The sequence below is a fragment of the Callorhinus ursinus genome, unplaced genomic scaffold (assembly GCF_003265705.2).
Source record: "Callorhinus ursinus isolate GAN/ISIS: 27379988/994484 unplaced genomic scaffold, GSC_fseal_2.0 scaffold72, whole genome shotgun sequence".
NCBI classification, from domain to species: domain Eukaryota; kingdom Metazoa; phylum Chordata; class Mammalia; order Carnivora; family Otariidae; genus Callorhinus; species Callorhinus ursinus.
In genome coordinates, this window is record NW_027397134.1 from 581,536 (window position 1) to 606,443 (window position 24,908).

The 24,908-nt window shown below is 45.3% G+C and overlaps 1 protein-coding gene across 5 annotated transcripts in view; it reads left to right on the top strand.

The window, feature by feature from the left end:
* Positions 1–24,908, top strand: part of GRK3 (G protein-coupled receptor kinase 3) — a 124,427-nt gene that overhangs the window by 74,851 nt on the left and 24,668 nt on the right. For all 5 annotated transcript variants that reach the window (XR_012376437.1, XR_012376438.1, XM_073886861.1 and 2 more), the window contains 6 exons: positions 1,195–1,286; positions 4,945–5,044; positions 12,347–12,425; positions 14,090–14,220; positions 16,382–16,476; positions 20,456–20,563. Coding sequence is in view for 3 of the 5 variants with exons in the window: in XM_073886861.1 (XP_073742962.1) it covers positions 1,195–1,286; positions 4,945–5,044; positions 12,347–12,425; positions 14,090–14,220; positions 16,382–16,476; positions 20,456–20,563 (605 nt within the window). In the remaining 2 variants the exon portion in view is untranslated. The remainder of the gene's footprint in view (positions 1–1,194; positions 1,287–4,944; positions 5,045–12,346; positions 12,426–14,089; positions 14,221–16,381; positions 16,477–20,455; positions 20,564–24,908) is intronic.

Consider the following 24,908-nt stretch of genomic DNA (forward strand, 5'->3'; position numbering starts at 1 on the left):
TAGTTTTTTTTAGTTTTTTACTTGCCGGTACCGTTGGGAGAAGCACTTTTTTTTTTTTTTTTTTTAAACTCCTTTCTTTCACATATCCTGGCAGAATTTTGGAAACAAGAGGGCAATAACGCATTTTTTAAAAAAAAAAACCCTTCCTGTCTGCCACAGATCTTTCCGATGCGTACTCTCCTCCAGCAGACCTGGTGCGGTCATCTCCTGCTGTCCCTGGAGCATCAGAGGTTAAGCCTTTGGGCCCAGTTAGCTGACTGCAAACATGGCGTTTGAAGGGTTGTGTGGGGGAACGCTTCAGGAATCTGACCCTTAACTTGCCAGGATACATAAACCACCGTGAGCGTCGGGCTCACTGTCTGCCTTTGCACCATCTAAGACTACTGAACCTGCTTAGGAAGAGGGGCGTTGTACATAAACCACCGTGAGCGTCGGGCTCGCTGTCTGCCTTTGCACCATCTAAGACTACTGAACCTGCTTAGGAAGAGGGGCGTTGTACATAAACCACCGTGAGCGTCGGGCTCACTGTCTGCCTTTGCACCATCTAAGACTACTGAACCTGCTTAGGAAGAGGGGCATTGCTGGGATAGCAACACAAGGAGAGGGCTTATGAGTGAAACCCCTTTCTGTACTTTCCTCATATTTAGTGTCTTGTTTCACACTCACATGCCCAGCACGAGTCCTCCCTATTCCGTGATGTTATCGATAAAAAATTCACATGGCCAGCCTCCGGTGGGTTTTCTGATCATATGGTCCATTATGATGAACACATAGATGCCCTTGATGGAGATTTATTTTTCTGCCATGACAGTTCCTGGAATTGCTGAGCTCTTCCCAAACTTCCAGCTTCAGAGTAGTTAAGGACACTCTCATTTTGACTAGAAGTTTCACCCTCCCTTGTCTTTAGGGTATACGTCTAATAACCTAACATTTAGGAGATTGGAAAAACAATCTAACTCGACTCCCACTCTGTTGTCTGCCCATTTGCCTCCCTTTTGTGCATTTTGGGGGTGGAGCGGAAGGAGGTTCCAGAAAGTCTTGCCACCTTGCGCATCTCATCTCTTAGAGCAGTCAGTCACAGAAAATGCAGATCCTTATATCAGAACTGCTGTTTCAGTAACTGTGTCTTACATGAAAACAATAACATAATTTTAATGCAACTCTCTGTTTCCATTTCGTGTTTTGAATTCACAGTTGACCATGAATGATTTCAGCGTACACAGGATCATTGGACGAGGAGGATTTGGTGAAGTGTACGGTTGCAGGAAAGCAGACACTGGAAAAATGTAAGCTCTTTATGGGTTTTATGCTTGCATTAATAGAAAATGCCTACATCAATTTATGGAAGCCCATCTTCCCACTCCTGAAGTGCCTTACTTCAGGTAGAAAGAGGCAATATTTTGTTAAGCATTGTAAATGAGAACCATCAGCTGGAACTTCCACTTCTTAGGGCTCAAAGGGAAATTAACCAGGTACCGTGGGTCATGAGCCCTTGTGGTTCAGGCCACGGGTGAAGGAGCCTGGGATCTGGAGGTGACCAAGAAGGGGCATTATGTACAGCCTCCCGGTCCGATCCTGCTGCAAAGAATTCTCTGCTTTGCGGAGGAGAGACATTCTCTTCTAAATGGTGAAGCACCTGTGATTTAGCATATGCCCTTTGGCGTGGTGTAGCTTTCCAGGAGATGTCAGTTCCATAGATGGGTAGCCTGAAGCTGGTGAAAAGGATGCCCTGCCTGCTGTGAGGATCACGGTCATGGGGCTCCATCACCGTCTTAGTTGCTTATCTTATAGGAGGAGGTTGATGTGAGGCAGTTACGTGCACATGAGCCAGGTGCAGGCCTCTTCCAGAAGGTGAATGGTCTTGGAGTTCTTAAGGAGTGCAGGGGGAAAAGATGTTTTGGTTTTTCTAAATATAGAAGGAGTTTGTTTAAGTGAACATATATCTGGAAGCAAAAGAGAATGGGAAAGTACAGTTCGACAGACACAGAACTACAAGTGTGATCAAGTGACAGGCCTGTTAGAGCCGTGGCTGAGTGGAATCGGCTGTGCAGCTTCCTTGATAACCTCACTGTAGGTGTAAGAAGGAGTAATTGGGGTCACCGACTTCAACGCCCGCCTCTCCTGCCACACCAGCACTGTCTAGCGAGCATTGTCACTCAGCCTCTGCTCGGGTCCTCCCTGTGACTGGGCACCGAAGGCCTTACCAAGTCGCCCTCCTACTTTTCAGACAGGTTCTGTCATGGGCATGATTTTTATTATGTGGGGGCTGAAGGTTACCTTCACTGATGTGTGCCCGCTGGTCTTCTTCCTGTTGTAGGGCCCCGTGCGGGGTGAACCCAGTGTCTGGCACTCAGGCGCGTAAAGTCTGGGGCCCTGCTGAGACAGGATGCCTGTCGATCCAGAGTACGGGTCTGGGCGGCCCATGGCCGGGTCATAGCTGGCTTGCACAAAGTTTGTGCCTCCGCCCAGCCTCGGCATCCTGGTCTCTAGGGTCAGGAAAATACTTCCTCCTCGTGAGAATTGGATGAGATAATACACTTTAAGGCATGCAGACCACTGCCTCTTCCATAGTCAGTATTAGTGAACGGTGTGCCCAGGTCCCTCGTCCCACCATAGTCCCACAGTGGGCTCTGATCCTAAGTGATGTGCTTGTCACTTACTCCATTTCACCGACTGTTCTTTCACCTTCATCACTGTGGCTTGTCCACATATTTAGGGGATCTGCTAATCTGCCATACGATGTAGATGTAGAAATTAATGACATCAGCGCGTCTCTTTCATTACATTTATTATTTTACAGATTCTCAGTGTGTGGAAAACTGTCTTCTACTTTCCAGATTAAGGGTAGATGCTTACCGAGAGTCCCGCAGCTAGAAAGTGGCCAGGCTCAGTCCCTGTGGATCCGGGCGTGTGTCCTTCCAGTCCCCAGGCTGCCAGTGACATGTGCACTGGCTCCGGAGCCCATCAAACTGCCACCTACCTCAGAAGCCAGTGGAAGCCAACTTGCTCAACCCAGGGGCTCCAGGCCCGTTTATGCCGGCTTCTCTGGTCTGCAATTTAAACGTTTTACCAGATGCCATCATGGTAGGGGGTAGCGATAGAAGTAGTTGAAACATTTTGAAATTCTTCATGAAAATTAAATATTTAAAGAACACGTCACTTCATATATACTCAATATGCGATCCTGTAATTAAGGAAATTAATGTCTCCATTGGTGGATTTGTTATAATGAATTCCTGGAACAGTAGATAAAAGGAGCAAATTTGAATATCCATCTCTGTTTCGTTCGAAGTCCTCACATTGTAAGTTATGATCAGTTAGAAACAAATGGATTTTCTGGGTCCTGTCACAGCCAGACAATCATCCATAATTTGTACCTGGGCCTTATAAAGTCGTCCATCAGGGGATTTATAATCATGCACACAGAGTTCTAAAGCCCCAGAAACCCTTATAAAAATTTCCTTTTAGCTTTCTGCTGAAAAACTGTCCTGCTTTCTTCACCTGTGATTATAGAGAATGCCAGCTGACATGTCTGTATTTCCTTAATAGGAGTTTGTTACAGGTTTTCAAAAAGCTTAAGTTGTCAGCTGTTTCTAATCTTCACTAACTTTCATATAAAAATCTTACTGATTCTTTTTATTATTTGAAATATGATAACTTAAATATCAAGATTAAATACAAATCAGGGGAACCTGGCTGTCCCCGTCGGTACAGCGTGGGACTCTTGCTCTCAGGGCCTTGAGTTCGAGCCTCACATTGGGTGTGGAGATTACTTAAAAAAAAAAAAAATTAAAAACAAATCAATAAAGTCACATTTTAGGTTGTGCCTTTTTGAGCACATGCCTTCCCTTTTCATTTTGTTGGCTGTCAGTGTTTTAGAGTCTTGCACTCTGCACTCTTGCAAAATCTTGACCACTGCTAAAATCACAATTTCTAAATGCTAAATATTATACACATATCCCTCCACCCCCGCAACACACACATGGTAGTAGTACTGGGCAGCAACGATACATGCAAAATTTATTTCGCTGAATTTATTTATATCCCTCTACTTTATGCTCTTATTGGATTGGAACTTCTGTTCATGTAATGATAGAAATATCTTAATTATTGCTGGATTTTTTTTTTAAAGAAACCTTTTTATTTTAGAATAGTTTTAGGTTTAGAAAGGAGGCACAGAGACAGCACAGGGAGCTCCCCTGGCCTACACCAGTCTCCCTCTCTTACATTGGTCACAACAAATGACTAGTATCAATATGTTATTATTAGCTAAAATCTCTACTTTATTTGGATTTCCTTAGTGCTTTTTCTGTTCCCAGATCCCATGTTACACTTAAGTCATCATGTCTCCTGAGGCTGCTTTAGACTGTGACAGTTTCGCAGATCTTCCCTGTTTTTGATGGCCTAGATAGCCTTGAGGAGTCCCGGTCAGGGATACCATAGAATAGACATTCTATTAGACATCCAGTTCAGGTGCCCTTTCCTCACAGTTATACTGGGGCTGTGGGCTTTTGGAAGCAAGACCCCAGAGAAAACCCCATTCTTATCACATCATATCAAGGATGCCCATCAAAAGGATGACTCATCACTGGTGATGCTGACCTTGACCGCTTGCTTGAGGTAGTGTTCGTCAGGCTCCTCCACTGTAACATCCCTGTCCCTGCTTTTCCGTGCTGTTCTCTTAGGAAGGAGCTCACTGTGTGCAGCCCTTACCTAAGGAGTGGGGAGGTATGCTTCGCCTCCTGGAGGGGGCCTTGAATTTTTTTCTTAATACATGCAAAATTAAAAAAAAAATTTTTTTTTTTGCATGACACTTGGGTACCATTTTGCTTCTTTTAGACACTTCCCAAATCTTTAGAAACTTTCCCCCATATGACATGTATCATTTAAAGCAGCTTAGATACATTTTCAGTAGAGTTTTTCCAATAGCATTTATGTTTCTAGGTATGCAATGAAATGCTTGGATAAGAAGAGGATCAAGATGAAACAAGGAGAAACATTAGCCTTAAATGAGAGGATTATGTTGTCTCTTGTGAGTACAGGGGTAAGTATTCCGGTTTTGAGCACTGCTTGTTTTTGTATTCGTTGGTTGGTTGGTTTTATATATCAGGACAATTTATTTAAAATACAGGCATTCTTTTCCAGCAAATTATGCAGCTAGCCAGTTCTTGGACGGGTTAGAATTTATAGCAGGGAAGAGCAGCACTAAGTTAATATAAATAGTGTGTAATTCTCATATTATCTCTGTTTAATTTGGGAGTTAGAGAAGTGTTAGCTACCATCATCATGCACACCCACGGCTTCTCCCTTTAGTGGCTGTTTATGGCTTCCATCTTGGCGGAATATGCTTGCAGAGAGGGCAGGAAGTAATCATGGCAACAACAACGAAATCACTTGAGTCTAGTTAAGAACTGACTGCGTGATGGAGGACTAACCCAGAAGAGCACGAGGAAAGCAGCTCTTGTCCTCCATAAATAAACAGAGAGAGGAAACATCTTGGGTTACTCAGGCCTGAACTGGATTTGGGTCTGTCCCCAGTCTCTAGAGGGTGGCTTTATCATTATCTATCTTGCTGCTTTTTTACCTGCTGTGGATTTTGCTCATTTCCATTTCCAAGCCCATGTTTCCACCTGTTGGATATTGTGTTTGTTTGTCAGCTAGCATTTTTAGCTCAGCACGTGCCAAGAACTTTTACCCTGTGCTTTCTTGCAAAATAGTGTCCCATTCTGGCTTCTTTTGCAGTGAATGGTATGACCCACGAGCAAAGCCTTGGCTTTTATTTATTTGAACAGATGTCTATAAAAATACCCAGAAAAACTCAGTGTCCAACCTGGGCATGCCCATGTGCACCAGCAGGCCTGCCAGAGGAGGTCAGAGACTCGGGGTCTCGCAGGGAAGGCAGGAAATGACGGTGGAGTGGCCAGACTCCTGCTGAGTACCTCACATGTGAATTTAAGGTTAAACACTGAGCCAAGAAGGTTTGTGTGCAGTGAGATATATTGGGGAGGGCGTGGCCTCCAAATATCTTAGCTTACCAACCTCACCCAAAGGGTGAAGGAATCAGATTTTAAACTCTTTTTTTTTTAAGATTTTTTTATTTATTTATTCATGACAGACAGAGAGAGAGAGAGAATGAGAGAAGCAGAGGGAGAAGCAGGCTCCCAAGGAGCAGGGAGCCCGATGCGGGACTCGATCCCAGGACCCTGGGATCATGACCTGAGCCGAAGGCAGACGCTTAACCATCTGAGCCACCAAGGCGCCCGGGAATCAGATTTTAATGGTGAATCAGAGAATCCCTTTCAACTAGGAAGCAAGGAACTTGAGACCCAGAGAGGTTAAATTCCTTGTCCAGAGTCTGTGGACTCCCTGGCTAGTGTTCCTTTTTTTTTTTTTTTTTTAAGATTTTAGTTTATTTGAGAGAGAGCGCGTGCGCACACGTGCACGGGGGAGGGGCAGAGGGAGAGAGAACCTCGAGCAAACTCCCTGCTGAGTGCAGAGCCTGACATGGGGCTCAGTCTCATGACCCTGAGGTCATGACCTGAGCCCAAATCGAGAATCAGATGCCCAACCGACTGCGCCACCCAGCCGTCCCCTGTTGTTCCTTTCTTATTATCACCTGATAGGCTCTGTGTTTTTTTGTTTACACCTGTATTTATTGTATTGTGGTTTATATTATTCTAGCATTAGTTTTAAGCAGTTTCAGAAAGGTTATGTGCTACCGAAGTAGAAGAGTATCATAATTTAGCTCAACTGTAATAAGTGAAAATGCCGTAGCTGTAAATAATTTCTATCTATGTGCCGCTGCCTCCCAACATATGGACATTAAGCATTTCAAATAAGAGCTATCCTGTGTGCACGACCATGTTTTCAACTAGTTGGAGTGGAGACTGAGCCCCTTGCACACTGTATTGGAATCAGTTCGAATGGCACTGGTTTCTGGGTTCTTTTGGGAATGTCGTCTTAAATTTCAAACATGGATGTGCATTTACTCCAGATTTTAAGTAGTAATTAAAATATTAATTTTTAATGAGTTTTCTCCAACACCTTGGATATTTATTCTCAAGAAAGCCTATGGAAAAAGAAATTTTTGGTGTTGGAAACTATACATGCAATTTTCATGTCGCATTTTTATATTTATTTTTTCCAGGTGAAGGGGAATATAGTTAAGTAGAGGTATGGTTCCTCCCCAGTCTTACCCTTGAAGGGAGTAAATAAAAAACTGGGATTAATTTGGTCTACTCCTTTGAGCTAACTTTAAAGAATTGTTTATATTTTTTATTCAAATATCAAACCTGGCTTTTGTTTTTGTTTTTTGGGAATTTTGAGGTTCTCTTGTTTTGTTTTGTGTTTTACTTATCAATACATAATTTAACCAAGGGGTAGCTGGCTGAGTCAGAGAGCATGTAATTCTTGATCTCGTGTTGTAAGTTCGAGGCCCACATTGGTGTGGAGCTTACTTAAAACTAAAAGCTTTAAAAAAATAATACATAATTTAGCCAAAAGAGTTGTAATAAAGCTATTTGGAGTTTTCTTTCTTTCTTTCTTTCTTTCTTTCTTTCTTTCTTTCTTTCTTTTTCTGTCTTTTGCTAATCAAAGGCCACTTTTTATGTTTTTTTTAATGATCTTTCGTTTAAAATGGCATCACTAGGTTAAACTTCAGACCAGCCTGTATAGTGTGGTTTCCCAGGGTGTTGGCATGAAACTGAACTGAAGTCACTCATTATAGTTTTGTTTTTACTGGAAGTTTTTTCTTTTTCCTTCCAGTCTCAGATTGAGTGTTTCTTCCCCTGACCTTTCAAAGAAAGGTAGGAAGTACTGTTCCCGGTTTGATTCTGTAATTCTAGAATAGTAAAAAGGGAAATCTTCAAGTTTCAGAACCAGGGTAAGTATCTGGGAAAGAGCAATTAGCTGGGAAAGAGCAATTAGCACCCTCATGAAACAGTCCCGTCATGTCCTTGGAAGCTTACTCATTCATTCCTGAACTATATTGGAGTGCCTAGATTGTGCCAGGCATTCCGCTGCAGGATGGGGGTCCCAAAACGTGACTTTGGTCCTTGCTCTTTTAGAGCCACACAGAACGAGAGAAGGTGATATTGTTCACCTGATCTTGAAATGCATAGATAATTAGGATGTGTGGCAAGAGCCGTGAGACAGGTACCCAGTGCCCGGGAGGCACTTACCAGGGTGGAGGTGACAACGGATACTCCTCAGAAGTCACCGGAGGTGCCAGCGTGTATCTGGGTCCTGAGCACTTCAGGAGGGTTTGAGGACTTCAGGGAAGGTCAGCAGAGCTGGGGTCTGAAGGGATGCGTGAGTCACACAAGATAAAGCTGGAGAGGGGAGAGAGACAGACTGACAGGGACCAGACCAGACCATCAAGAGCTTTCCAGGCCAGTTCTGAGGATTAAAAAAAAAAAAAAATCTTAACAGCAGTTGGAGACAAAGTGTTCGAAGCGGGAAGGATCACATAAGCCTTCCTCTGACTGCAGGGTGGAGAATTCTTAAGTACTTCATGGTTTATTCCATTAGAGTTTCACAGAATCGCTACAAAATACAGGCTGCTTTGCTCAGTCCCTGTAGGAAAATCCTCACTGAGGGTCTACCTCCAAAAGATCCACTAGTTCTTACTGTCTTTAATTGGTAATCAAGGCAAAACATCTTAACAGTGATTATGTTGGGAACGCTACCTGCACCATCATTAAATTGCTGCCTGTTTTGTCGTATTGGTCCGTATTTGGTTCTTTGTGTCTCGAGCTTCACACGAGACCCGGTGTGGTGTCTGCCCAGCACCTGAGGTGAGACACTGCGGTCAGCGTGGAGACAACTGAATCATACATACCCCTTTAACTGAGCTTTCCTTTTACATTGCTACAGAAACCCTGCCTTTGTAAGCAGCATACCATAGAACCCTGGACAAAGTCAGGAGACTTGGGGGTGAGATCTTGGTTGGCTACCAAATTTCTTTATGACCTCAGGCAAGTCATTTCCCCTTTTTAGGGCCTAGTTTCCTTGTCTTAAAAATAAACAAGTTGGACCAGGTGATTTTTTTTTTTTTAAGGGCCCTTCCTACTCAGCCTGTGATTCTAAATCGATGGTTCATGTTCCGTCTCAATAACATAAGATCTTTTTTTCTTAAAAGATTTTTTATTTATTTGTTTGAGAGAGAGAGAGAGAGTGAGAGAGCCCAAGAGTGGGTAGGGTCAGAGGGAGAAGCAGCGGGACTCGATCCTGGGACTCCGGGATTATGACTTGAGCTGAAGGCAGTCGCTTAACTAACTGAGCCACCCAGGCCCCCAGTAACATAAGATCTTAAGTGAACCTTTTGCCCCTTTTGCTACTTTCTCAGGGCTACCATTAGAAGGATCCTATCTCATCGTGTTCAGAAATACCCCTTCGTGGGGTCCACTCTCTCCTTGGTGGAGCGAGTGCAGTTGCTGTCTCTAGCTGGGAAAGACCCTAAGTTCTGGGTCCACCAGCCTCTCTGTGTGACATCTGAATTGCTCTTCAGATCAGGAACCAGAGTGTGTGGGGAACCCCACTAAGGAAGGAGCAGAATGAGCCATCTTCAGCAGGCTACTAGAAAGGTGGTTCCCTATGTAGTTCCAAGAGGGCCCCAGGAAGGCCGCATGGCTTTTTTTTTTTTTTTTTGCAACATGGCTTTTAACAGAAAAAGGAAAGCACTTTTATTTTGCCTATTTAAAGCAAAATTGGGCTTGAAATCAGTAGTCACTAATACCACCTCAACAGCATTTTAAGGCAAAAACTAGGTGATCACAAAATGAAATTTGTAATTCATTCTGGAGTGATTTCCTCTGGAAGATATATGGAAATTGAATTCAAGTTCTCGATTCTCTGGTATAGAAAGGTATTAACTCAGATTTATTGGTCTGCCCTGAAAACAGAGGTTTGGACAATGCAAATTCAGTGTATGGATTATTCTGTTGAAACTTGAATATTTTCTGTGGAATTTAATAATTTTTTGTTTCTGTTAAAAAAGTGGATATAGTTGGTTTTTTTTTTTGCCAGTTTTGATTTGAATCAGGTGAGTGGCGAGTATACACTGTATGTAAAGACCTAGTCATAGATCTGGCTTAGCACCGATGAAGTTTCCCAAGGGAACACATGCCCGCGTCCGGCACTCCGGTCAAGGGACAGAAAGTGACCTGTATTCCAGAAGCCTTGTGCCCCTTCCGGTCACCCACCCCTCCCCCAGGCTAACCACTGCCCGGATTTCCAACACCGAAATTTAGCTTTGCCTGTGTCTGGGCTTTGTCTGAATGTATTCTTCTGTGTCTGGGCCTCTGTTGCTCAGTGTTGCGTGCGAGATCCATCTGAGTCATTGCCCAGAGCAGTAGGGCATCCTGCAGCTAAACAGCGGAGGCCCGCAAGCTGTGCGAGGCCCGTGAACCAGATCTGGCTTGCAGCCTGTTTCTGTGCAGCCCGTGAACCAGGGATGGTTTTTACGTTCTTAAGGGATTGTATAGAAAATAAACAAAGCATATGGAGCAGAGACCGCATGGAGCCTGTAAAAGCGAGAACAGTTACTGTCTAGCCCCTTGCAAAAAAGTTTGCTGACCGTGGCTGTCTAGTATTCCACTGCACAAATATCCCACAGTTCATGCATCCATTCTAACATTGACGGATCACTTCCCAGTTTGGGCTATTGTGAATAGTGCTATGAGGAAGAGTCTCATGCCGTTCTCTTTGGTGCATAGAAGTCTAGGTTGCTGTGAGGTGTATACCCGGGAGTGGAAATGCTGGGTCATAGGGTTTGCAGACGGTGCTCAGCTTTGGCAGATAGCACCAGTTTGCGAGAGCACTTGTACCATTGTGTGCTCCCAGAAGCCATATATGGGAGATCCATTTCCACCCTATCTTTCCAACCACTTGGTATTGTCAGTCTCTTTAATTTTAGCCATTCTCGTGGGTTTTAGCGATAACACATTGCAATAACACATTTCCTTGGGGACCACTGTGGTCCAGCATCTGTTCAGAGGCTTGTGAGCTATTTGATACTCTCTTACGTGAAGTGCCCATTTTTAAAATTAATTAATTACTGTTGTTATTACTACTGCTGCCTTTTTTTTTTGCCATTATTCTGTTGGTTGTTTGTCTTCTTCTTTATTGATTTACCAGAGTTCTTTGTATAGTCTAAATATGAGTCCTTTATGTGTGTATGGATTGCAGATATCTTCTCCTTTTCTGTGACTTGCCTTTTTACTCTCTTAATAGTATCTTCTGAAGAACACAAGTTCTTAATTTTATTGTAGTCCAGTTTAGCAATGCTTTTACTGCTAGTGCTTTTTCATGGCCTAAGAAATCTTTACTTACCCTAAGGTCATGAAGATATTCTCCTTTGTTTTCCTCTAGAAGCTTCATTGTTTTCCATTTAAATCTTTGTATGCCTGGAGTTGACTTTAGTGTGTGGTGTGAGGTAGGGGTGGATGTTCACTTCCTTTGTGCAAATACCCAATTGCTCCAGTACTGTTGATTGGGAAGGCCATCATTTCTTCCCACCCTGTTTTGTCCGTCTATCACAAATCAATTGACTGTTTATGCTTGAGTCTATTTCAGGATTCTCTCTTTTGTTCTGTTGGTCAGTTTGTCCGTCCTTGGGCTACTACCACACTGTCTGATTTACTGTTGCTTTATAGTAAGTCTTGATATCTGGTGATGTAACTTTTCCAGGTTTGTTTTTCTTCTAGAATGTCTCTACTTTTCCTAGCTGTGTACATCTTCGTATACATTTTGGAATCAGCTTGTTGATTTTCATTTTAATTAAAATTGCACAGAATCTCTAGATTACTTTGGGGAAAACTGACGTCTTTATAGTTGAGTTATTCAGTTCCTGACCTTGGTATATTTTTCCGCTTTGAAAAGCTAGTTGAATTCCCTTCTATGCTCGCCCAGTGTTTCAAGACAATAATATAGGTATTTCCTCCCACTGTGATATGGTTATTCCAATGTCAGAATCTGAGATTGAAATGGATATTTGACTAGCCAGCACAAAAATGTTGACCAATAAAAAGACTAGCAAGGCAGCAATATTTTTCTGTAGAATCTGGGTCCTTTGAAGATGCAGATAAAAGGGTCATGAATGAATCTGAGAGAGATGAGACCTTTGAATTCATCTGTTCCACTTAGTAATGCTCTGTCTCTATGCATTTTGTCATGTTATCAGATCTGTTTTGCTGGGACCATTAAGGTTACCACGGAGGGGTCTGTGCTTAATGCACAGGGCAGCGGTGTGGATGAGAAAAGCTGTGGATATTGTTTGGTAGCAGATAACACGTGCTTCCCGGGATAGCTTTTGTTTTTCTTACAAACTCTTGCTTTTTCTCTCTAGGACTGCCCTTTCATTGTCTGTATGACCTATGCCTTCCATACTCCAGATAAACTCTGCTTCATCTTGGATCTGATGAACGGTGAGCGACGCACAGGAAGTCTGAATGCAGGGAAAGACGTCGCCGGGACATGACACCGATCTAGGCACCCTGGCGGTTTGGGTCTTTTGGATAATTGGGTTCCCACTGAAGTTTAAGGAAACCTTACTCTTCCAAGTTTCCCTTAGAATTCATTTTAAAATGTTGACCACCATTCCCCTATGGCCCTCCTAGACTCTCACCAGGAAATTGCATTTTCTGGAAAAGATTTTCATAAAATACACAGAGTGAAACTACATTTTCTGGAATGCAGCTGGCCTAGATCTTTAATTAGCTTGTTTCCTGACCCTCAGCTTTTAGGATTGAAATCCCTCATAAGAACGAAGGCCAAAGATAGAAGTGTATTTGGAAACCAAATTTGAAGGACTGGCTGTGGGCCAGCATGGCTTCGGGCCGAATCTTCTGTACCCTTAGCCCAGACCAGCCAGCCATTGATCCTTTAAGCTATGAATGATGACGCTGCAAATGCCGAGAAAGTTCTAGCTGGAAAAATAGTTTTCTGATACTAGAGAGTGACACGGTATATATTCCAAGTGTTTTTAGTAATGAGAGCTTGAAAGGAAATGCATACGGTATAGCAAATGAATTACCTTTTTTTTGGAAGTTCATTTGAAGTTCTGTTATGTTTTGAGGGTTTGACTTAAAACCAGATCTGTTCAACAACGTGGAGGAATTTTCCAGACATAATAATGGGCAAAGAAGCCAGAAACCATAGCATGTCTCCTATGTGATTCCATGTACGTGACTCTCAGAACAGGCAAAGCTAATGGATGGTGAGAGGTCAGAATGGAGTCCCTTGGCCTAACCAGGGGCGGGCGCTGAGGCATTGACAGGGAAGGGCATGGGGCACCCTCTGGGATGCCGGAAATCTTTTACATCTTGATCTGCCAGCAGTTATACAGGAACACGTGTGCGTGAAAGGGGGAGATACGTAAGCAAAATCAGGGGCCATAAAGCTGGCCACACATTAACTTCTCCAGATCAGTAGAGGCTATTCCTTTACAGTTTATAAGAACTTTCCCTTACCCTGTTGGTGGCATTCTTTGTCTCTGTAACTTGAGCTCATATGATGATTGCCTTTTTCCAACATTTTATTATGAAAAGTTGCAAACATGGGGCAAAAATGGAAAGAATTTTCCTGGGAACACCCAAATACCCACCTCCCTGGATTTCACCAGTTAAATTTTTACTGTATCTGCTTTCCCAAATATCTATCAATGTGATCATTTTGTTTCTCTGTGTGCTTCTTTCTTTATTGTCCACGGAGCCAGTTGCTAAGGCATCTGCTGGATCATTACATGGTCGGTCCAGTTACTAGACAGGATGTAAATACTCAAAGCAGAGAACCTAGCTGCCCCCCACCCCCACCCTGTGAAGGTGCATCTGGGAGCTGGACTCCCAGTCTGAGAGTGATGACTGTGTTGTATATTGTCCCGGCCATCCCGGCATGAAAGTCTTCTAATGTTTGAGATTCCTCTATACTTCTGAAAGTGTTTTGGCAAACTACAGAAGTCAAAAGACAGATACACAGACAAAGCAGAAGCAAAGTTTGCCTCTTTTCAACTGTGTCCTATTTAGGATGGCAATGATTTTTGTTTCCTGTGAACTGACACACTTTGTATTAACCTCTGCGTCTCTGGTTCCAGGGGGCGATTTGCACTATCACCTTTCACAACATGGGGTATTTTCTGAGAAGGAGATGCGGTTTTACGCCACTGAAATCATCCTGGGGCTGGAACACATGCACAATCGGTTTGTGGTTTACAGAGATCTGAAGGTAAGGCACTCTGTTTCCGGGACCTGCACAGTAGGTATTGTGGTCCTGGGTCTCCAGACGGTCCCTTGTCTTTCACAGGACATGCCATTTCCCTCCCCTCAGCCCTGGTGAGGTCACATCTGTGTGATGTCTCTCTGCCCAGACTCTAAACTCTGTGCCAGGCACTCCTTTCCTTCCTAGTTGTCACTGCCAGCTCAGCGTGTGTTCCCCTGCCTGGCGCAGCACACACACCAACTCAAAAATTGCAATGAATTAATGAAAAGCAAGGTAGGAGTTTCGTGGTGTTGCTGATGTGACAGTTAATTGAAATGCACTTAATGTTCACTAAGCAACTGGTTTGGCCATGGCTCTGTGTTAGAACTGGTGATGTACAAAGATGAAAAGCAGAGAATGTGTGTCTTCCAGGATTTATACAGGGGTGAACCGAGACACAGAACGGCCGAGTCCTAGCTCGTTGAGGCAGGGCAAATCAACCTGCAGAACTTCCCCTAAAGGCCACTCTGAGAGTTTCACGTTGTTTTAGGACTGTCTTCAAAATCACTAACAGATTTCTAGGTCCCTGAACTATGGAGCCCCAGACGGCTGTGTCTGGGCTTCTTCATTCTTATTCTCTCCGGATTTGGAAAAAAATGCAGTGAGTCTATTCCAAGTTTCCCCCTTCCAGGCCATGGTGCTCGGTCCTGGGTTCTGCATTCATAAGGGAGCTAGGAGTTTGCTCGGTGCCTCCGTGGTGACACTCATCGCGAGAAGACGGGGATAGAGATAAAAGGGACCTTGACAAATTGTAGAAATGATCATGCAAATACAGTAATGTGCACATAATAATGAGGAGAAAAATGATAGGAGAGACAGTTTCCCAACAGTTACATTCCGGGGGGAGGTGTTTGCCTTCTCTTTCAGATTCTTTCTCAAATGAATCCAGTGTAACCGACTGAAATGTGCAGTTTACGCTCCTTTCTCTCAGGAGCTGCTGTGTTTTGATTAGCTGTCTTCGCTTTTTAAGGTTGCCTTCCAAGAACCTAAAATATTATATTTTATTTTTGAGCCTCTTACTTTGTCACGAAACACGTCATAAAATTTAAAGCTTTCTGCAAGGTTACGAAATTATCTCCTTAGTTTTCATCTGAGCATGAAGAAGAAAAAAATGTATTTTCATTGAATTAGAAATAATTAGACACTGGTTGGCACATGACATTTCATTTCCTCCTGTGAGTTTTGCAGAAGAATAAACTACATGCTGAAGGCCCATGAAGCACTATTGTAATACATTTTAATTTAGATCTGTAACTGGTCTGTAATCATCTTTATGCTGTATTTTTTGTTTTGTTTTGTTTTCTAAGCTATTTAGTAGGCAGTCGTATTTTTTAATTTCTATTCAAACTGAATTCTAGTCACTCATGATTATTCATGCTTCAGTTTTATAATAGCATGCCATTTATTTTTATTTCAAGCAAAACAATAGTTGATCCCCAGCAGAAAAATATTAAGATGACTGTAATTCAATATATATTAGGGAGAGGAGCTTTGTTTTCCATGATTATGCTGGCTAAATCTAATCTCAGTAGATACATTTCATCAGAGTTGTGGTCAGAGTCATCCTGGGTCATTCGGTGAGGTCCTGGGTTCTGATTCTGTCCTCAGAAGCAGAAGTGCCATTCATCGGGATTGGTGCAGCCCTGTGGAATGTGTTGATTTCTTAGGTCCATGGTGGTACATTCTCGTGAGATTCCTTTCTGTCCTGTGCCTCGTGGGCTCGTCCCCTGGGGCCTTTGTGGTTCACAGAAACTGAGAAGCTGGTGGACTCGCTCCCTCTGTGGAGAGGTGTGCGGCTCTGGCTGGGCCACTGTTCGCTCTTCTGGAGGGGGTGGGGGCACGGGAAATACTTTTTAACTCTGATGAACTGTGGTCATCAGCCCTGCAAGCTCCCTGCCTTGTGTCTCATTATCTCATGAGTAGACTCCTTTGTGTCTGTCATTGCCACTTTCCTGCGGGATTTAAACATGAAAAGTGTGACTTTCCGCATCGTACCCAACTTGGATGTGATAGTGTGGAATTCGTGTTCAGATAAAATGATAGGGTATCACGTTCCTGTGATTGTAGAGATTCTCAAAGCTTATGACAATTTGGGAACTCCTGAAGATCATCTTGTCTTTCTCTTCAGCCCGCAAATATCCTCCTGGATGAGCACGGACACGTCAGGATATCCGATCTCGGTCTTGCCTGTGACTTTTCCAAAAAGAAGCCCCATGCGAGTGTGTGAGTAGTGCCATCAGCTCTGTTCACCGTTCACTGTTGTTCCTCTACAGCGACGCGTGGATTGGCTCGGACCCCAGTCTGCTAACTTGTTCCCCCAGCTTTTTCTTGCCAGAGGGGATTGTCCATATGTGATAACGCTGGGTTGGGGCCAGGCCCCATAGCCCTGGTTATGGGAGCGGAGCTAAGCTGGGTGTGCGTCCTCCGTCTTTGGGGAGTGAAGATGGGCCCGCAGCGTGACCGCCGGGGCCTGGGTGTCTGTGGGGGAGAGAAGGGCCTCCGCAGCAGACCTGAGCCTGTGCCGGCTGTGCGACCCTAGTCAGTCTGTTTACCTGCTTGCCCCTCCGTCTTCTCGTCTAGAAAGTAGGCAGTACTAAATCCCTGCAATTGTCCTAAGGAGAAAGGGAAGCCCTTGTGCCCGGGAAGGTGCAGGGGCATCTGCATGCAGCTGTCCAAGGGAGGCCCAGAGCTCAAGCGTCTCTCTCCATCTACTTTCTCCTTTGTTTTCAAAATGGCTTTTTATGTCCCTGAAGCGAAATTAGGAATCTTTTTTTTCTAATTAAAAACACAAATCATCTGCTAGCAGGCCCTGTTAGACTTGAGCATTAACTACATCAGTCCTCCAACAGACCATGCGGAGGGAACCCCCTGCCCCACAGCCCTCAGCCAGCACCTGACCCCTCTGCTCACCCCTGTCCAGGGACTGACAGGTCCTGGGCCTCTGGGGAAGCAGAAGGGAACACACACTGCTTTTCATTTCTGTTCCTTCGGCATCAGTTTATCCGGGTGGAGAGCGTGGACATGTGTGCATTTTGTGGAAGAGCAGATGAGTGTTGCTTTATTCTTTTTTTTTTTTTTTTTTTGGTAATTGTATCACTCTCAGCACTGAAATCATTTAAAATTACATTTTATTGTCCCTCTTGAGTTAACATTCATCTCCCAGGGGTCTCACCTCACGCCTCCATGCAGAAAATCAACCCCAGACCCTTCTTTCTGTGGGTGTAGAGGTCAAGTGGTTCTGCATTGCAATACCTGATCCGAGGGGCTAATTTAAGCCAGAGTCACCTTTTTAAAACCCGGAGCAAACCTGTGTGGTGGAGAGCACCGATTCTGTAAACAGATTTCTCCCTTCCTACAGAATCTGGGGTCCAGAGATAATGGCATTAGCATTTTGCCAGCACTTTACAATTATTAGGCCAGAATCTGTGGTTGCATAAGCTTCTCTCAGCAAGTTCATCAGGCATTTTTAAGAGAGCTGTTTGAATTTTTAATGCGGTAGCTATTTGGTATGCTAATTTCATCAATTTAGTGTAGCCACCTCGGAAGGCGAATCCAAGAGCTCAGAAGAGTTAATCTTGCAAAGGAATTAATTCCAGTGATGGGGTTATTGATTTCCTTACAGAGCTGCACCCACTTCTTACTGTAATTCACCTGTCAGCTCTGAGCGGTGAGCTGTTCTCGGATTCCAACAGCAACTGTAGAAGGGGGTAGGATCGGGAAGGTTGGTTTCCATGCTTGCATGATGATAGTGAGGCCACTCTTAAAAGTACATCATCTCCTGGCCACAGACAAAGGCTTTCGAGGCAGCAGATCTGGATTTGAATCCGCTTCCAAGCTGTGCCTTCTTTTTTCCTCTCTCTAAAGAGGAGATGCCAGTGGTGTTTATTTCATCTGAGTGTTGTGAGGGTCAAGTCCACTGATGAATGCAACAAGCTTTTAGGTACCATTGGCTGGCGGGGGCAGTGCCGCAGGGACCCCCCGGAACTGGCCGTGTAGGGAGGGGCTGGTGTGGGGTTCGCGGTCGTGCCAGCAGCTGCAGTGCTCACCGCGTCACTGGCTGGACATCCCCTGTCCCAGGCATGCGGGGCCGGCTGCTTTGAATAAGCTCTTATCTTCACAGAAGTGCTGGAGGTTACAACCGGTGGAATAATCTACACTCTGGTGTGGACACTGAAGTCCAGAGACATCGAGTAACTTGAACAGGGTCACAGACTCGGCACATGGTGGGGCTAGAATTAAAGTCCAGTTCTGTCTGAGTCCAGAGCTTGGACTCCTTACCCTACATGGGTGAACTCCCCGAAGCTAGGAGATGGTCCACTTCGGACTCGACGAGGGCTTTTGGCCAGAATTTCACCCTGGACGTGGTTTCCCAAGTCTTTTCAAAGCTGTAGCTGTGATCCTTGGACTTCACCTAGCTGGTCTGTCTACAGGAAGTGTTGTGGTGGAGGTTCCCGATTTGGGCTTCAACTGAGTGGGTCCATTTAATGACTCGCAAATTACTGTAAACTGAAAGTTAGCTATGTGGTAGTCCTGAGAAAGCAGAGAAAGGCTTTCGGGATTGAATAGATTACCAGTGCCAGATTGGAGTTCTAGCTTATTTTCTCTAAGACAGCAAGGCTGTGGTCTCATGCCACAGTGTCTCAGAACCTCCAGGCCTTCTTTCAGGGTTCAGAGTAGTTCGGATCTCCAGTGGGAAATGTGGGGAAGCAGCAGTCGCTGCCAGAGAGGCAGAATCAGAAAGCCACATGGCAGGGGGTCCGGGATCCAGCTCTGATTGTGTTCAGTGTCAGCTTAGCCCCCTGTGTTTATCCTTGTAGTATTTTCCCATCCCAGAAGTGGGTTTTGATCCTGGGAATCATAGGCTTGCAGGTCACCACCAAGGTCTATATGGGCAGCGCTGAAATGAACCCTTCCCCGAGACTGGTTCGGATGCCCCTCCTAGAACCCTCCCGTGCCCTCACAGTGTGGCTGGCTGGCCTGACGCGGTCAGACTTCGGATTCCGGATAGTGGAGCTCATCCAAGTGCTGGGCCTGCCGTGATGGACCAGTCCCTGTTTTCACTGCTTGAGAGCCATCTTCCAAAGTGAGAACGCTTTAGAGCCCAGTGCTGATCCTGGATCGGGAATGATTATGAGTGATCCAGGATCACTTTTCTGAGAAGATTCTCAGTGAGCATAACTTAAACGTGACTCTAATAAAATAAGACTAGAGATTAACACCCCTGACGTGGATCAAGTTGTTCTTCTGTGCCATCACCCTTCTAACCCCTTACGTACGTGGAATCTGCGTGGAAGCCCCGCGCGATAGAGGTGTTGTCTCAGCACCCACCTTGTCAAGGAAGATCAGCCAGGGTGGACAGGTTGGAGGGTGTAGCATTTGCAGGAACCGTTTCGGGCTGTGTCTTTGAAAGCCCCCCACGAGCCTCCTTCTCGCTCTTCTAGAAGGAACAGTGCGCGCTCAGATCCTGAAGGAGGGGCGGGGAATGGTACAACAGGAGGGTATTCAGAGTTGCAGAATAGTGCAATTCAAGATAAAATGGTTGTCCTCCCAAATCTCTTTCTCAACTTCCTGGAAACCATCCTCACATTTGCTTAGCGGGTCCTTTGGTCTGTCGGCAGCCCTCAAAACCGGACATGGGATCTCTCCATCTTTTGTACCTGTCGGCTTGGCCCCCCTCTTCTTCCCCACCCCCTTGGGGCCTGTCACTGACTGTGTTAGTAAGTAGCCCCCACCCTTAGCATGTGCTAAGGACTTATCACAGAGGTGGTGCCACGCAGGGGGGATGTCCCCATCCCTTGAGGTCCATGGCACCACCTGTAGGTGTCTGCTTATCTTCCCCTCCCCCAGCCTCACGCCCACCCTTTGTACGTCCTCACAAGAGCTCTGGAACAGGCAGGAGACCTCTTCATGGCTGTAGTGCAGAAAGACTGACGTGGTTCAGATTTCCCCTCCGAGACTGGAGCTCGCATGTTTTCATATTTATCTCGTACTGTAATTTATTTATATTCATTCTTATACTAATTAAGACAGGAAAGGTTGTTTTGTTCCATGCGTCATGTTGTGTGGAGCCCCCATGGCCCCCTCCCCTGTGTTTATAGTTCCTGCCGTTCCACAAAGGACGTCTGATCCTCTTGGCTGAGCTGTTACCATTTTGTAAGGTGGGCGTGTTCTGATAACTGTGTGTGCACTTTCTTCTCCCTAGTGGCACCCATGGGTACATGGCCCCCGAGGTGCTGCAGAAGGGGACAGCGTATGACAGCAGTGCCGACTGGTTCTCCCTGGGTTGCATGCTTTTCAAGCTTCTGCGAGGGTGAGTGAAATGCATCCTCTGTTACCGTCGCCGTGGTATGTCCTTGGATCAAACCCAGGCCAGTTAGACATTGTTAGGCTCTAACACCATTTTAGATCACACAGTGCTAACCTAGATGATGACCAGGGCTTGTTCTGCCTTATAAAAGCGAGAGCTTTGCTCCCATAAACTTTTAGGCAAAAGCTTATAGTTTCGTATTTTTGTTCCATACCTTGTAGGAATGTCAACACATTTAAGCCTAAAAGAAGACTGCTTTGAAGTGGTCCCAGGGATAATCCTTATTTGGGGCCTGAGAGTTATTTTAAAATGTGGATAATTGAAGAAGGTAGGATAATCTTTTTCGTTAGGAATCAGTTACTCATGATTGTCTTGCCAACGTTAAGCATTCTGAGGGTTACAAGAAAGGACCAAGACCCAAAGTGAACCGATTTTAAAAGCGTGCATGTATTCAGAAGCGTGCTGAAGTTAATTTGCTTTTCGTAAAACACAAAAATGAAACTGCGTAATTTTGTATTTTTAATTAATTGGTGTTAGTTCTCAACCACCAAAGATGGTGAAATAGAGTGGAAGGAGTAGGGTATGAAAGCACTGTCAAAAATATGTCCCTGTATTGAGCACAAGGATTATGTTAACATTTTTCCATTAATTTTTAAGAATTTTCAGCCAACCGGAATGGAAATCTTAAGTTTTGAAAATATGTTTTTGGTCATCCTCATCCACAAGGACACAAAAAGCACTTTATGTTAACATTTCCTGGTCAAGACCCTCCTTCTCCTATTTCTGCTGGGAACACGACAGGTCTGGTCGTTTGCTGAGCTTTTCACATTTCCACTGGGAAGCCTCGTTGAGCACTGCCACATCCTCTTCCCATAATTAGCACCCTTGGCAAAGGGGCTGGACTCCATGTTTCCCCCAGATTAGGTTCCCAGCACTCTTGCTGCTTCCCCAGGACCCTGGTAATCTAGTTGTTCTCTGCTCACCGTTTTCACTGGGGAACCAAAATTGTATTACTGCCCAGAGAGCCAGGTCCTGTTGGTCCTTAATTGAATTACTGTATATGTGGAGCCTGGATGGCCCTAATTCACATCATCAGACTCGCTGACCTAATTAGAGAGTTTCTGCAAGACAGGCCAGAGAAAACCACTTCCCACACAAGCCATCCTTCCACCCGGTGGAGTCTCTCTATGCGAGGTTAGCGCGCGAAGACATGCGTTGGGTCTTTGTCTGGGCCCCCACCGGAGATGGGGTGGGAGGTACAGAATCCCCACCCCTGGAATTTTGAGACAGTAAAATTCCATGCAACAGTGAAACCGTTGACTACATCAAGTCAAGATTGAAAAATCAATAGTAAAATGTCACAGGGAAACCTGCCAAGCCGTGTATTTAGGGCTTGGTCCATGTCTTTGTTTCGTTTGATACTAGTCTGTTTATAATAATGTCCATGCATATAGATTGGGGATCATCTGGCATGACACTGTTTTTGAAAGACCTGAAAATGTAATTATTAATGATACACCAGCAGTGTGATTTTTTTGTGGTTAATAAAGTGAATCCAGCCATATCTGGCCACAGGTCAGGTTCAGAGTGCTGAATTGGGCGGGATTCATTCCTCATGGGTCCTCGAGCGGGCTCAGGGGAAACGCTGTGTTCACTGTGGCTCCCATCAAGAGGAGTCTTGGCCGACAGGAGGACATCCGGAGCTGCGGCTCCCATCAAGAGGAGTCCTGGCCGACAGGAGGACATCCGGAGCTGCGGCTCCCATCAAGAGGACTCCTGGCCGACAGGAGGACATCCGGAGCTGCGGCTCCCATCAAGGGGACTCCTGGCCAGTCCATCCAAATCCTAAAGGAGAACCCAGGTAGCAACCTTTTCGACCTTAGCCGCAGCAACTTCTTCCTAGAAACATCGCCAAAGGCACGGGAAGCCAGGGCAAAAATGAACTATTGGGATTTCATCAAGATAAAAAGCTTTTGCACAGCAAAAGAAACAGTCCACAAAACCAAAAGACAACCGACAGAATGGGAGAAAATATTTGCAAACGACATATCAGATAAAGGGCTAGTATCCAAAATCTATAAAGAACTTGTCAAACTCAACACCCAAAGAACAAATAATCCAATCAAGAAATGGGCAGAAGACATGAACAGACATTTCTCCAAAGAAGACATCCAAATGGCCAACAGGCACATGAAAAAGTGCTCAACATCACTCGGCATCAGGGAAATCCAAATCAAAACCTCAATGAGATACCACCTCACACCCGTCAGAATGGCTAAAATTAACAAGTCAGGGAACGACAGATGTTGGCGGGGATGTGGAGAAAGGGGAACCCTCCTACACTGTTGGTGGGAATGCAAGCTGGTGCAACCCCTCTGGAAAACAGTCTGGAGGTTCCTCAAACAGTTGAAATTAGAGCTACCGTTCGATCCAGCAATTGCACTACTGGGTATTTACCACAAAGATACAAATGTAGGGACCCGAAGGGGTATGTGTACCCCAATGTTTATAGCAGCAATGTCCACCATAGCCAAACTGTGGAAAGAGCCAAGATGCCCATCGACAGATGAATGGATAAAGAAGATGTGGTATATATACACAATGGACTATTATGCAGCCATCAAAAGGAATGAGATCTTGCCATTTGCAATGACGTGGATGGACCTGGAGGGTGTCATGCTGAGTGAAATAAGTCAATCAGAGAAAGACATGTATCACATGACCTCACTGATATGAGGAATTCTTAATCTCAGGAAACAAACTGAGTGTTGCTGGAGTGGTGGGAGGTGGGAGGGATGGGGTGGCTGGGTGATAGACATTGGGGAGGGTATGTGCTACGGTGAGCGCTGTGAATTGTGCAAGACTGTTGAATCACAGATCTGTACTTCTGAAACAAATAACGCAACATATTTTAAGAAAAAAGGAAAAGAAGAAGATAACAGGAGAGGAAGAAAAGGGGAGTATGTCAGAGGGGGAGACGAACCATGAGAGATGATGGACTCTGAAAAACAAACTGAGGGTTCTAGAGGGGAGGGGGGTAGGGGGATGGGTTAGCCTGGTGATGGGTATTGAGGAGGGCACGTTCTGCATGGAGCACTGGGTGTTATGAACAAACAATGAATCATGGAACACTGCACCAAAAACTAATGATGTAATATATGGTGATTAACATAACAATAAAAAATTAAAAAAAAAAAAGAGGAGTCCTGGCCGACAGGAGGACATCCGGAGCTGCGGCTCCCCTCAAGAGGAGTCCTGGCCGACAGGAGGACATCCGGAGCTGCGGCTCCCCTCAAGAGGAGTCCTGGCCGACAGGAGGACATCCGGAGGGTGTTCCTGAGGATGGGATGAATGGGACAAGGGGAAAACGGGGAAAGATCTAGAAACCATGGCTCTTACGGAAAGGTTGGAAGAGCTGGGTACAGGGCTTAGGGGAACCCTAATGATTGGCTCCCTGCTGGCCGAGGATCCGTCCTCTCAAAGGGGTTATATTCATGCTGCACTGCTCCCAAGAGCAGGCATTTTAAGGAGGGGAAAGATGTCAGCTTGACACAACAGTGCCCACTCAAGCATTTGAAGGAGTGTTGTGCATCACAAGTAGCGAGGTCCCCGTCACTGTCTAGGGACCATCTATTGAGCTGGCATGCAAAGAAACCTTCCAGTGTGTAATAGATGGGACTAGATGAACCTTTCCCACTAAGATTTATGATGTTATGCCATTCTCTGCCTTGCTTGTCCAGAAGCCATTCACAGGAAAGGAGAGAGCATGGAAACCAAAGGGCTGGGAGATGTTTTTTGACTTAAGTGATTTAGAGTATAAACTTGGTAAGCATTTATTGAGCACCTCCAATATGCAGGAGACTGTGCTTCATGCTCTGGGGAGAGGAAGAAAGAGAGGTGGGGGGGATGGGTAGGAAGCCACATCCAGTCCTTAAGGAGCGCTCGGGAAAGTAGAGATGTCCACACACATGAGCAAGGTGGACTGCAGTATCCTGGGGGGCAGAGAAATGGGTCCCAGGGCTGACCTGGGAGAGCAGGGCAGACTCCATGCAGGGGATGCTCTGTGAAGGGGGCCTGGAAAGGGTTGGCGATTCCAAGACTGGGGCAAAGTGAACATGTTTTCCTGCGGGGAGCAGAAAATACAGGACAGCTTGCCTTTCCCCAGTGGTGACCTGGGCAGGGAGGGTGTGCTGGGGGAGAAGGTCAAGGAGGCGGGGTCAAGAAGGGAAAGCCTAGGACGCCATGCGGGGGGGGGGGGGCTCCAGAGACTCGAGGCTTTTATGCAAAGGAGAGACATGGCTGGGTGTTTGTCAGAAGAAGGTGCTCATAGCAGCATGCATGTGGCACT